Below are 14,305 nucleotides of genomic sequence, written 5' to 3'. Positions count from 1 at the left end.
TTCTCATTCTCCCTTTTTTTTTTTTTTTTTTTTTTTTTCTTTTTTTCCCTCTCCTTAGATTTAAACAAAAAAGAAAGAAAGAGCTTCTCTCTTTTTAGCTAGAGAAGGAGCTTCTTTCAGAATAGATAAAAAAACATGACTGTTGAGAAAATAACATACTCATTCAGGGAGGGACCGTGATCTTGTCATGTGTTATGACTTGGGACTATTGCCCACTGTTGCTATTCCTCACATGGTACATCAAAGACCGCGAAGGTGGGGACATCGGCCATAATGGGAGAATGGCAGCTTAGGGTTTAGGGTTTTGTTTGTTTTCTAGTGTCCGGGCCAAAGCTCCATGCCATATTGATGTAGCCCTCATCATCATGACATATGGCCAGCATCGCGCAACACCAAGATTAGGGCCCTAGATCATCATCATCATCATCATCATCACATCAGGTAGGAAACGGTGCTAATGTTGATGCCTAGTGGCAACCATGCGTACCCTCACGTCTTTCTGTTGAAGGGATCAGGCATGCTTGATCAGTTGCCTTCAGATGGTAAGTAGCTTGATGATGTTGGTCGAAGAAGAGCCATGTGCTAAGCTGAGTCACAACCCACAAACCACCACCCAAGATGGTTTGTCTTGCCACAATGCTTCAATCATCTGTGCATATTCCACTACAAAAGTACTTTGCATACATGATGTTGTCTATTACCTTCTTTTTCCATAATCACCATCCCAAAGTGATCAATTCATCATGGAATCCATTACAGGAGTTAATCACGAGAAGATTGACAAATTGCATAAGCTTTTTGAAGTGTCAGAAAATACTGCCATCAAATAATAGTCTTAATATCAGCATTACTTGTGCTGCCGAAAGTTCTGCTTGCGCTTGTCAGGTTACAACAGTTCTCTCAAAAAAATATAATGGAAATTACGAAAGTTTAAACCCTGAAAGCACTCAAGTTAGGTCCCTATAGACCCCATTACAATTCTTATTGAATCCAACCAATTTATCATATTGTTCCCTCTCAGCCAGCCACCATGAATTCTTGTGGAAGACTTCAACTTTCTCCAAAAGTCAACACAGGCAATCCTTCACTACCCCAGAGACAAGCTAGATCGTGAAAAAGACTCTCAGGTCCTCTTGAGCTTTGTTAGGTGGAGACCTCTAACAATAACTTTGATGAACTCACCCATCACTTAAGTTGGTAATAGACACAAATCGAGAAACGGTTACAAATGGAGAACACAGTAATCAGTCAAATTAACTTCTTTTGGTAGTGTTTTTTCATGCTGTTTTACATGTCTCGAGGACTAATAACAGTAGGTAGATGGCAATGGTTTAGAGCCAAATTTCACTTCAATAGTGCAGAAAGGATATTAATCGGCCCACCTAACTTAGTCTGTTAATGGATCAAACCTCAAAATTTATTTTGCAAGCTTAATTTAGTAAATTATCTTTGTAGTCCTCGGTGATGAAAGACTGGTTGGTGAAAACCTTTTTTCTAATCAGAACTGATAAGAAAAGATCTCAAACTCTGCTCTGAAGTCAGCATAGGCCTCATTCCAATAATACTTCAAGAAAATATAAGTGTGATGAAGTATAAGCTTACACGACAATCTTGCATAATATAGTTTCTGTTCTCAAGTCATCAGGAACACATTTTAGATTCTATATTAATTTGAATCACTTTCCCTTGTTTTACTATCATCTCTACTAACCTACATTTTCCAATAATTTGTTGGTTTCTACAATGATGAAGGCACCGATCCATTAACAACACACCTCTGTAAGATTTTTGGAGTTTGGGCCCATCGCTGCCTACCTTCAACTAGTCTTGTCTCTCTCTTATTATGGTAGAGAAGGTTTGTCCTGATCAACATGTGTACTACCCCTTTTCCATCTCAACCTTATCTCTGAGGTAGATGTGCAAAAATGCAAAAACCCCTCTTTCTTTTTTTTCCCCCCATTTTTAAACCTTTTCAACAGACCCCACTGTGGTTCTCTCTCTTTTCCATGAAAGCTTCTAACAAGGGCTGGGCTAGATGCCCTTAAGTTACCATCCTCCATATTTTTCCTTAGCAAATAAATAATACCAGAATATTTTTCAGGAAACTGTTGAAATAATCTACAAAATGCTATATCGTTTTGTCCAAGTATTATTAATGAAGATATTTTGTTAATTAGCATGTATAAAATTAATAATACCTGGAAGTTTTGATCATTTCTTCTGTTTTAGTCTCATGAGGTTGAGTTGAAAATTGACCAGTCTGACTACAGAACTTGGAGTGAATTTGACTCCTAAAAAGAAAAATCTCAAGCCTCAGCCTGAGATCCAGTTGAACTATTATATGTTGACTCATGAACTCTAACTAAGTTTCTGTTTGACTGAAGTGAAATAGAAGCTGTATTATGCATGTCTACTTCATTAAACGTGCCAGCTCAATATGAAATGAGAAGGTGAGAAGGTGAGAAGGTGAGAAGTTGGAACAATTTTTGCAGCCCAACCTGGATATAGACACTTGCACTATCAACCTATTAGGCTTAAATGCTGTCAGTATGAGCCAGGCCCAAACATGAGCATTCTAGGCTTCTGGGACATAATTTAATTCCACAATGGTCATACCTGCAACAACCCTTCAAGACCAGATTGGCCTGTTGTGCAGGTTGAGACAGATGACGAGAAGGGGAAACACTTAATCCAGTAATTGAAGATGGAGAATTTTAGTCAAAGTTCTATATTTTTAAGACATTTAAAAAAAAAAAAAAAAGGTGTACAGTGAAAGGGCTCTAGGCAGGTTCGTTCATCGAGACAAACCCAACCTTTCTAATACAATATGACATTCTTAGATACTTTATGATGACCAAACCAGCGGCATAAGATTAGAATCACAATCCAACCCAACAACCTCATCCCACAGCCCTTCATCACCCTACTCTAAATGGCGCCTGACCTTTTTGAAGAGCCATGTCCTGCTAACTGTCCCTTAAGGAAAGCATGGATATGTGGTGAAGAGGATGAAAAAAAAAAGGGCACTGGATCTCACTCTATATGATGTTAAAAGAAATGCTTGGCACATTTTTCTCATTTTTTTCTTTTGTTCCTTGAAGATACAATATCTCCACTATGGTTTGTTTCATATGTTTAGCAAGCATGAGAAGGTGATTCTAGGACATGTAATGGAACAAAATTTCTTCTATCAGTTCAACTATAGGTATGCCAAACAACATCAACTCTTGATATCATCAAAACCCTAAATCAAGTATATCACTATCATGGAAAACTTTTGCTTTAATTGTTACTTTGCTAGGGTAAGAAACTTATATCCTTAACCATGGCTAGCAGCATCCTGTTTTGAAATGCTTGAGATATTAACATTGTAACATATTATGCTGTCGAGGCATTCCAAGTTATGGACATATTGCAGCAGAAGAACATTAAAGAGGCGTCAAGAGGGGGAGAAGAAAAGGAAGAGAAAAGGTTCCTGCACTGATCCATGCAATAAAGGCAGCATGGGCATTGTGCTGCATTTAGACAAAGTTAATTAACCTGATAACCATCTAAAGGATAAAATACCAGTTGAATTAAGAAGAGTGACATTGTGCAATCGCAATATGAAGTCGCTGCAAAGAGCAATGGTTCCAAAAAACAATGAAGTCTTCGTGTTCACAAAATACAGATGATAAGATGGACATAGGCAAAGAGATTCATCTGCTTCCAGCTTCTAAAGCAGGACAATGTACAAGAAGAATCGGTAGAGCAATATGATTTTGCAAGCAATGACAACATGATAGAAACTATAAGTGCTATCAGCAAAAAATATTACGAAAAAAGAAATAAAAAATGGCAACAGGAGGTAAATGCAATGTACATACATTTTCAGAATTTGGGCACATTAAGGCAAGAGAAGTGCATACCATATTTGTTCTACAGCTTGCAGCTAGAGAAATACAGGCACCTCAAATGGTGATGGTAGAATGAATCCTGAACGGTCAACATTGAGCCCATTTCTCATCAGATAGAGTTGTTGCACGAAAACAATCAGGAAGTCAACCAACTTGGCATAATCACGTGGGACAACTGCATCAGAATATTGATGTCAAACAGAATATATCACCTCTCTCATTGCTACTGAGTATCTTTTCAGCAACTGGCTGCTCCGCAAAATGTACACTTGCCAGCTGTACCCTTTTCATGTCCAGACTTAGCATGAGGCAACATAATTTATCTCATTTTATGTTCAACTATTTTGTCCAGACAATCTTGAGCCACACTGTCCGGCAGATTCTTTAAGTAGAATGCATTTACTATAGAAAACAATCTGCGGAAATACAATTAAATAAATTTCTCAGACACAACTAAAAAGAGAGGAAATGGATAAATTAGCTATAAGGCTAAGATGGTAATAAGATAAACAAACATGAGAAATAGATAAGACATCACCACTCTTAGGACCACCCAGCTCATAATAAAAAAATATTAATTTTTTTTAGTACAAAGCAGGTAAAAAAAACTGGACATATTCCCAATAACTGGCATTCCTTGCTGCATTTAATTCATAAACCTGCAAAAAGCTTGAGCCAAGGAGCATGCTACCTGAAATTTTGCTATAAAAGCCCATGCTCCTTGCCTGGTCAATTGGTCAATGCAATAACTTGCTCAAGATGCGTGCCCTCGATCTGCGATTTCTCTATCCAATGGTATATGTCTTCCTTAGTTCAGTACATCTGCTGGCTTCAAGCAGTTGCTCTTTCTTGGCTGAAGCACCACCATGTCATCTGGATCACAAAAAATGACTTCAGTATAAGATTTTTAATGAACTCATCATGTTATTAGGTTCAGATGTCCACAAATGAGTCCACGAGATTTTGCAGGAAAAATTCACTTTACCCATTGAATTCCTAGCCTGTGAATCTGGAAAGGCACTGAGATCTAGTAGCAGAAAATACCATCATTATAGTCATTAGACCAGTATGGCTTGACAGGTTCTGATCAAAATAATGTATGATGAATGCTCCATGCCATTCATGCATTTCGCAACATGACCACCTTGAGTGAGACTATAGGGTATCTCTTCAGCTGCTTTTTGGATGATCATAAATCAAAAGTTTAACAAAACTGAGTGACCAATCTAGACTACTGGCAAACTTCAGATTTGTTAACTGAATTATCGAAATGTTATTAGAAAAAGTACATTAGGTTAGTTAGATTAATCAAGAACCAATTATAGGGACAGGAACATATGCTGAAACATGATAAAGTGAAACCCAGCAGAAAAAAGAAAACACCGGAATCAGTTTGTATGGTGTTAATGCAAAAGCTTAACAAATTGTGCACTATCACCATTGAGGCGATTCATACGATTGAAGATAAAACGAGAATAGCCCAAGAAAGAAAATAGAGATGCAGTCATCATTGGATCATTTAATACCACAGTATGAACAACTAGCAAAGCTACATATTTAACTACATGTCAGTGCATACAAATAACAAGGTTTATTTCTATAATATAGGGGTCCACTACATGGATCTCACGTTGTCATTGATCAGGTTGACCAAAATGAAAAGTTTCTTCAGATTATTCCTCACTATCTTAATTCAAGTTCTCAATTCCTCCCCCATTCCTCTAAAACTAAGCCTCCTCCAAAGCAAACAAGGCCATCTTTAGCTTACATGCATATGTCCATACCATCTCACACAATTTTTTCCCTCGTGTTGTCTATGGATTCATTACTAATCTTCTCTGCAAACTCCTAACAAACACCACCTCTCTTGGTTCTACCAGACTTTAATCTGAACATCCTCATCTCCACAATGCACACCTTATGCTTGTGAGCCCTTCTTGTACAAGACATGTAATTTTATGATGAAGCCTTTTGCTATTCCAATTTCCCATTAGGCACAACAAAATTTGGTGATCGCATAACACCACAGAGGTGCATCTCCACTTCATCCACATGCCTTAAACTCAATGGAGACATTTTGTCTACAAGGTCAACTTCTGTTGGAACAATCAAAAAGAAGCAAAACTAACTTTAATAGTATTCCATAAAACATCCTTAGTGCTTTCCAAGATCCAGCTAAAGTTGCATCAAATACAATCCATCGGATCTACTCTCTAGATATCATTCTGCACTTCCAATTGAATGTATTCCTTCTCCTGTCACATTAAGCAAAACAAATCATTGGCAAACAATTTGCATCCAGGGGCCTTCTCTTCAATGTTAGAAGGTATGTGAGTCGACAAGAATGCTAAGGTTTGGGCTTAGGCTTTAGGGTTAAAGTTTGGGGCTTAAAGCTCACACTTGATGAAGGCATACTTTGACTTTAATATGTATATATATATATATAAGCATTCCATCGTTGCTTTTGTACACATCCTTGACCCCATTAATAAACTCATTCGATATGCCTATTTTCACACCGCCTACCTAATAATTTCTCTTTATAATGTATCATCAACCCCAAAGCATGTTTGTGTTTTTTCTTTTGTTCAAAATTTTTAATCACTAAATGTAGATGATTGCCCTTCCTAGAGTTAAGCTTAATCCATCTTCCAAAATCCTTTTTGCCTTACTTCTAAGTTCTAATTCTTACTACCCTCTCCCATAATTTTAGAGTGCGATTCTTAAGCTTGATGCCACACCATCTTTACCCTTATAGACTGTTTCAGCTATGGTCTTGTCATCATCCAGCATGCATTTAGTCCTCACGATCTCGTGTAATAGATTTCAAAAATGATAACAAAATTCATCTATCATTGTACCCATATCAATGCAAGGATTGTTGTATCGAACCAAACCACCCAGTTCAGTTATACCATATCATGCCAACTACAAACCAGGATAGTTCATGATTTCGGCCTGAAATTTAAGCATCCCTCTCTCCCACTGCTAGGGTTAGGGATTCCTCGACCCTCCCTCCCCTCTCCCTCCCCCTGCTACAGTTAGGGTTTAACCCTCAGCCCTCTCCCTTCTTCCCTCCCTCCCTCCTCTCCCTCTCTCCCTTTTTTACTTTTCCCCCTCTGTTAGGTGAACCTTGATGTGAACTGATCCTTACCAAGCTAAACTGCCCGGAACCACTCAATTTCAAGTGGTTCAGCCTAGTTAGGACTTGGTATGAGCCCGATTAGATCTTCCTCCCCCCAAAAAAAATAATTTAGGGAAAAAAGGTCACCACACCCTTTTCTCTCCCCAATTTCATCCACAACCAATATAAGAGGGGAAAAAGAGGAGAGGAGAAAGAGGGAGAGAGTAGAGGAGTGAGCAAGGAGGGCAAATCTAATGTTCTAGCAAGGTATTTTCCCAAACCTCCTCTTCCCATTTCTTTTTTTATTTCATTCTATAAATGAGCAAAAATTGAAAAAATATAGAAAAATATTTGATTTTTAATATTCTAAATTTTTATTTTTAATATTTATTTATATTTGATTAGAAATATATTTTTAATAAAAATTAATAGAAAAAAATAAAGATGATGTTAGAATCCAAAGATTAACCTAATGTTCAGGTTCTAGCATGCTATCTGCTGCCTTTTTTTATAAAAATTTGATTAATTTTTTGATATGTTAACAGCTCCTTCAATGAATCCCAACTTTAAAGTATTTCCTAAATTCATTAGATTACTAGTGCTTAATATGGACTCGAAAATTAATCACTCCTTCAATAAAGCCCAACTTTAAAGTATTTTTTAAATTCATGAGACTACTAGTGCTCAATATAGGCTGAAAAATATATATATGCAGTACTCATATCAGGATATATTAGCCAAAACTAAATTAAATTTTGAGATTTTACTTAAATTAAATATTATTTCTAATGAAAAGTAGTCAAAATTACTATTAATTCAAAAAAATCATGAAATCTCCATTGCATGTAAAAATGTTTTAGATATCTTTTAGAACACGTATTGTATTTTTCTGATATTTGTGCAATTTATACATATTTTAAATTTAATATAAAAATAATAATGCAATAAAAAATTGTGGAAATTAGAATCATAAATATAGTTTAGAAGTAATTTTTGGGCAACTAACACTTTTTTTATGAATTTTTGAGAATTTTCTAAATGTTTTCACTAAATTTAAATTAAAAAAATCAAATAACCTATGAAAACTCATGGATAATGGCAGATGCATAGTATAACTGATGCAGCCATTTTTGGGTTTTGATGATGAGTGATTTTAAAAAATTTCAATATTTGGTGCTCAGCAATGGAACCAAAAAGCAAAAAGAATAAAGAAAGAATAACAAGTCGCAGCACAATAAGATGGTAAGTGGTTATCACCATTGAAGGTGATTTCACTATGACAGGCAGCCCCACACTTGAGGAAATATGTATGTATGTTGCATTTACAATTTTTTAATATAACTATTCTGCATTCAATATTATACTTAGTTAATTGAACATGTACTATAAAGTCACACCATTCTTTAAGTATGGAACATTTTTAAAAAAAATGAAGTATATTACATTTAAACATGGAAAAGTGAACTCATAAAATCCTATTTCACTAGAATACTAAATAAAGGAAGCTTGAAAACTTTGAAAACCAAGAAGAAAAATATATTTTTTTGGTATAGCAGTAGGGTTTGGTACGGTACCAATACTGTACCGGTCACCTATCTACATAGTCAGGTACCAATGCTGCAAACTTTGCTTCAATGGGAATCCGAATGTCTTATGATGCCACCGTTAAATACTAAGAACATACAAGGCCTTATGCTCCATCTCCTAGCATCTAATGGCCATATGTTGTAATCTTTAAGGCCTCAACATCTCTGTTTAACTCTAAAAGTGAAAAACACTTATCCATGTTTGTAGCATTCTCCTTATTCAACAACTTTTGAAAGTACACTCTGTATTTTTCCATCAACTTGATATTTATCATAATAGATTGTCGCAATTGCCATACTCCATATGCCTAGCACCTTGAAATCATTTTGCCGTTGTTTGATTGTTTATAGAGATCTTTCTCATTCTCTTTCAACCTTAATTGAATAACAAAATAACCAAATCCCAAATTTTCACTACAAAAACCCTACTCCATTTTCAGACTTCTGCGTTTCTTCAAATCCTTTTAAATTCAAGATTTCTTCTTTTCCTCCTTTTCTTGAACTGCTGCTTTGTACGGGAACCTTCACCATTTGAAACTCTGAGCAAGTCTCTGACAATTTTACTCATCAGTTATGAACCTTAATTATGAAGAGGGATATCATGGGCAATGCCAGTTCAAGTTAAAAAAAGGTTAGGCAGCGTACAAGGACCAGGGGCATAAGGTCAATGATTTTTTGTTGAGACTGGATAGGTTTGCACTCCACACTGGGAAAAAAATTTGAGGTTTTATAATTTAAAAGACATTCTCATTTAGGTGGCCTGCACAAATATGAATGGTGGAACAAGAAACTGTTGCTCAATCATTTAGCATCAAATTAGCAAAAGGTCATTGCATCTCCAATGTCTAAAGTACACAACTACAGGGATTTAGTTGTATCTTGGTCAGTCTTGGTGCATGATCATTAGGATTGGTCTGATTAACTTATGCGTGCTTAGAGGCTAATTGCTGCTTAGGATTTTTCTCTCAAGAATTCATGATTGAGACTTGGTATTTAGCTATCTTTATTAGAGTGCTATAATAACATATCACTTGATGAGAAATTTCAAGACATGTTCATCTGTGACACCAGACACTACGAGATGCACATATGAATGATGCAACCAACAAAAACAAAAATACTCCACGAAACTTACTACTATTAAAAGACAATTTACACTGAGGCATCCATTGAAGCTCTATATCAATTGTAAGTGCTGAGAATACTAAATGTTGTGACAAAGAAAAGTACCTTACATAAGCAAGTACGACCCATGGAATAGATCTACAGAAGACAATGCCTAAAGCTCATCTATCTTGTTCCAAGTATCTTGTCCAGAACATGGCAGAGTATATATATCTCTTGACTTTGACAACAACCCTCCCTGCAAAATGCATTGATCAATCCACGGACTACACAGAAATCTATGATATAACCCTGTTTCAAGATCCATTGCAACAGGCTTAGTATTTCCATAAGTCTTTTACCCCTGACCAACCAATAAGTTAAACACGCAAACAGATTTGGTGAGAATCCATCTTCAAGGGACCTGTAAAAACAGCCAATAGCCTCCAAAAATTTTCTTTCTCTACAAAGGCATTTAATCATGACACTGTAGGTGATCTGATTAGGAACAACATTCTCCTCGACCATATCATAAAAGAGGGCACGTGCCTCATCCACCTTTCCCCCCACATAAAAATAATGAATTAGAGTGGTATATGTCACAATATTAGCAACAAACCCCCTGCTATTGAAGATGCACTTTGCGCAGTCAAGCTTTCCAGCTTTGCAAAGGCTGTGTATCACAATGCTAAATGTCCGGCTATTTGTAGCAATTCCCTTCTTTGTCATGTCAGCGAAGAGCTTTAGAACAGCCAACCATTTCCCGGCATCACGAAGCCTGCTCATCACGGTGTTGTAGTTAACGACATCAGCATCCCACACCAGTTCTGCGCTCCTCTCCAACAGGCACTTAGCCTCGGAAGCCTTGGAACCACGGCAAAGGCAATCTAGAAGAATATTGACGGTCACAGCATTGGGACGCAATCCATTTCCAAGCATCACCTGCAACTGCTCCCATGCTTTGTCAGCTCTTCCGGACTCGCAGAGGCCATCCATGTAGATGGAATACGTAACCACATCAGGCTTCCAACCCTTGGCATCGCTATGTTCCAAAAGCTTCTCGACATCGTCAAATGCTCTGATCTTGCAGAGGGCCTGGATGAGTACGTTATAGGTCACGGTGTTCGGTGGGAAGCCAATGGCGTCCATCGCATCTACCAGCCTCCTGGCCTCTTCAATCCTTCCCCTGGAGCAATAAGCTTGGACGATAGGCGTGTAAGTATGAACATTGGGTCGGCATTCTTCCTCCAGCATCTGATCCAAAACGCCCAACGCCTCCTCGACCCTGTCAGCCCAGCAGAGACCGGCAATCAAAGTGGAGTAGGTGATCACGTCAGGGACGCAGCCACACTTCACCATCCATCGGATGACCTCATACGCCGAATCGAACCGTTTCAGATAGCAAGAATACAACTTTACCAGGACCGTGTAGGCGGCGGTGTCCGGGATGACCCCGGAGGAGACCATCTCCTCGAAAACGGCCAAGGCCTCCTCCGGGCGGTTGGCCGTCACCAAGCTATCGACCACCGTGGTGTAGCACACGACGTCCGGATGGCAATGGAAGTCCTCCTTAATCTCGCGGAAGAGCCGGAGGACTTCCTCTACCTCGCCGGCATGGCTGAAGGCCTTCATCAGGCTATTGTAGTCGAAGGGGTGGGGCCAGCGAGGCCGGGCGCCGACCTCCGGGACGGAAGAAGAAGAAGAAGAAGAAGGGTCCTTCTCGGAGAAGTGCTTCACGACCTCGGAGAATTTGATGATGAGATCATTTCGGGAGGCCGAGGTCTCCCTCTGGCGCCACCCGGCGGCGTGCCATACCATGAGGCCGCGGTAGAGGCAGCTGCTTGAGCTTATGCGACGGCCAGAATCGATCGAGAAAGCTAGGGTTTTGTGGGTGATAGAACGCGGGGAAAGAGGGGCCCAGTGCCAGGGCATGCGCGCGAGGGGGAGGAGGGGGAGGAATGGAGGAGATCAGAGGTGGGACCTCCAAGAAGGCGGGGTAGAGAGCAAGGGCGACGAAGGGAGAGGAGGCCATGGAGAGGTCGCGGCAGCACCACGGAGAAATGAAGGAACTCGCTTCTTCGCGGTGGAAGAGAGCCGCATCCACAAGTATACCTCTTCGGACTCGCCTAGCCTTAGATGAAGGGATGCCTGTTGGGTTGGAACCGGGCCGGCCACACCCCTACGTGCGCCCGGTCTGACATTTGTTATCGGACTTTGGATCACATTTAGGTCCGAAAACTTTTTACAGATCCAGACTTCAGCCGAATCCGTACATAGGATCGCCCGAATCTAATTGGGCCGGCCCAAATCTTGGAGTAGACTTCAGTTCATTAATTCACAAACGGCTTTTTCATTAATAATCACATCCAACTAATTTGCGATTCTATACAAGCCTGAAAATACTTATATTCAATAACTGAGCATCAAGATTTAAGGAAGATTTGAAACCTGTTTGGGCCTGAATATGGGCTCCATTTTGGGCCTTATCAGGCTCAGATTAAAACAAAGCCTATGATATACCCAAATCTAGCCCGAAAACACAAATGGACTCTATATTGAACCCAAATTTGATTTGAAATTTTCAGACCTACCCACAGCCTGATCCAAAGTTGGCCAGCCCAATGTACCTCAGGCCTACATGAGCCCATTTCCAACCCTACTATTGCTCGACCCAATACGATACGATCTAATTCAATCCGATCCCTAGCAAATAAAACTATTGCTTATTTTTGAGTGTCAAGAGTTGTGATTTTACATAATTCAATACAATCGAAATATTATAATTTTATTTAACAAACTAAAACTATCAATTCTTTCAATCACGACCAAGCCATCAAAAATACCTCAATATCAAACATGTGTTAGGCTTGTGATGTGGCTGCATTCATCGGCTCGTGTCCAACCAGATTGGCCAACAAACAATGACAATCGAGCTAGCCAATCGACAATAATGGGTCACATGTCTCTAATTGAAAATATATGAAAATTGCTTAAAGCCCGTCAAAGGAAGTGGTTACAACCCCACATAGTTGTGAGGCATAGGACGATCATGGCTCACACTGCATGTTAACTAATTACAATACATTAAGTAATTATGGCACATCTAAGTAGTTATTGCACACTTAATAGTTATAGCGATCCCATTTTTTTTTAGCAATAATTCTGTTCCACTATCCATACAGGACTCAAGAGATCTTTGGTTATGATTTTTTTCTCTTACTCCACTCTACATAGTTCTTTAAGATCACTACTATTCCTAAAAACTCAACTTAATTTAGGCATTGAAGGATTTCCCCTATCAGATCAAGAAACAGTAATCTTTGGTGTGTTCTCTCCTATTTGTAGGTCAAACATTCACTTTCGATCGCAGCAGACTAATCCGAAAAAATCGACACTCATCATCAGACAAAAGATGCATTTGGCTTGCATTTGGTATTGTTATTGAGAAGATGGTCCATCAAAAGGTCAAATTAATAAGTAGTGGCAATGAATGTATACGAGCCAATAATAAATTTATATGTATGGAAGATTCACAAGATGAGGAGGGACTCGATTTGATCTCATTAGGGTAGACGGGCATTACCCTAATCGAAGCCTTAGCTTCCTCTAACCGTCTTATGCTATCCAAGAGGTCCACCATGCAAGCATAATTAATGTTCGACCTTGGGAGTCAATCTATACAATCTTGGTTCATGGAAAAATTTTTGACCCAAGACTATAATGATTGCATGCATGGAGAATGCCAACAAAGGTGATATCATCTGAATGTGGTGCTTCCCCTGTGATCTTTCAAGAGAACAATTCTAGCACCTCCGCACTCATTCCATGCATGAATCAAGAGCCCACTCAACATCACATTCCAAGCAACAAGATTTTATTAGGAACTTTTTTCAAACAAGGCAAGCAGTACCTATCCTTCGACACTTTACATCCAAATCAATCAAAGCAGTGCCCCCATGAGCGGAAGGCCTTCACCAAAAGATCTGCTTTGGTGAAGTGGGCATAGATACAACAACCAATAGTTGGACCTCTAGCCTAAGAGCATGTTGAGAGGAGAGAACGCCAGCTAATGTGGCTAACATTTCTTTAGATTGTCAGGGAAGAGAACATGATAAAGAAGAGATAGAGCTTTTTTGAGAAGCCTACTACGTTACAGGCAATGATCATAATAATTTATCAAGTATCATTCTTTTAAGGCATTCGGTCAAAGATATTAATGATTAATGCTTTCCTCATCATTCATCCATTGGCCTTCATCAAGGCTGCTCCTCATCTCCATACTTGTTCATCATTTGTATATCATGCATTTTTTCGTGCCTTGTAGGAGGTGTGTGTCTCAGGTGTTGGAAGTCTATGCTCCAGCCTTGGGAGCATCTCACACTTGTCCTTTACATATGATTGTCTCTTACTAAAGCAGACCTCCAGGAAGAATGCGTTAGCCTTCAAAAAGATTATGGATGATTACTATGCTACTTTAAGATAATAGATAAATTCTTCGAAATTGGTCATCTGCTTCAACTCGAAGACAAAGCCACAAGTGAAGCAGAATATCAAGGAGTGCCTCAGGATTAGGGCACAAGAGTGGCCTTAATGTT

General features: G+C 38.8%; 1 protein-coding gene across 7 annotated transcripts; it reads right to left on the bottom strand.

The window, feature by feature from the left end:
- Positions 1-3,606: 3,606 nt before the first annotated feature.
- LOC105033419 (uncharacterized) lies at positions 3,607-11,827 on the bottom strand. 7 transcript variants are annotated; one of them, XM_010908216.3, is made up of 4 exons: positions 9,837-11,827; positions 4,882-5,073; positions 4,588-4,769; positions 3,607-4,312 (listed from the first exon to the last, which is right to left on the bottom strand). In XM_010908216.3, the coding sequence occupies exon 1, from the start codon at positions 11,640-11,642 to the stop codon at positions 9,897-9,899; it is 1,746 nt and encodes a 581-aa protein (XP_010906518.1). In that variant the 5' UTR covers positions 11,643-11,827; the 3' UTR covers positions 3,607-4,312; positions 4,588-4,769; positions 4,882-5,073; positions 9,837-9,896. The 7 variants fall into 7 exon arrangements, with proteins under 7 accessions (XP_010906518.1, XP_010906516.1, XP_010906519.1 ...); XM_010908214.3 differs by having other exon boundaries at positions 4,882-5,070; XM_010908217.3 differs by having other exon boundaries at positions 4,941-5,070.
- Positions 11,828-14,305: the final 2,478 nt, after the last annotated feature.

This window comes from Elaeis guineensis, chromosome 16, assembly GCF_000442705.2.
Source record: "Elaeis guineensis isolate ETL-2024a chromosome 16, EG11, whole genome shotgun sequence".
Classification (NCBI taxonomy): domain Eukaryota; kingdom Viridiplantae; phylum Streptophyta; class Magnoliopsida; order Arecales; family Arecaceae; genus Elaeis; species Elaeis guineensis.
This window is presented reverse-complemented; position numbering and strand designations above follow the sequence as displayed.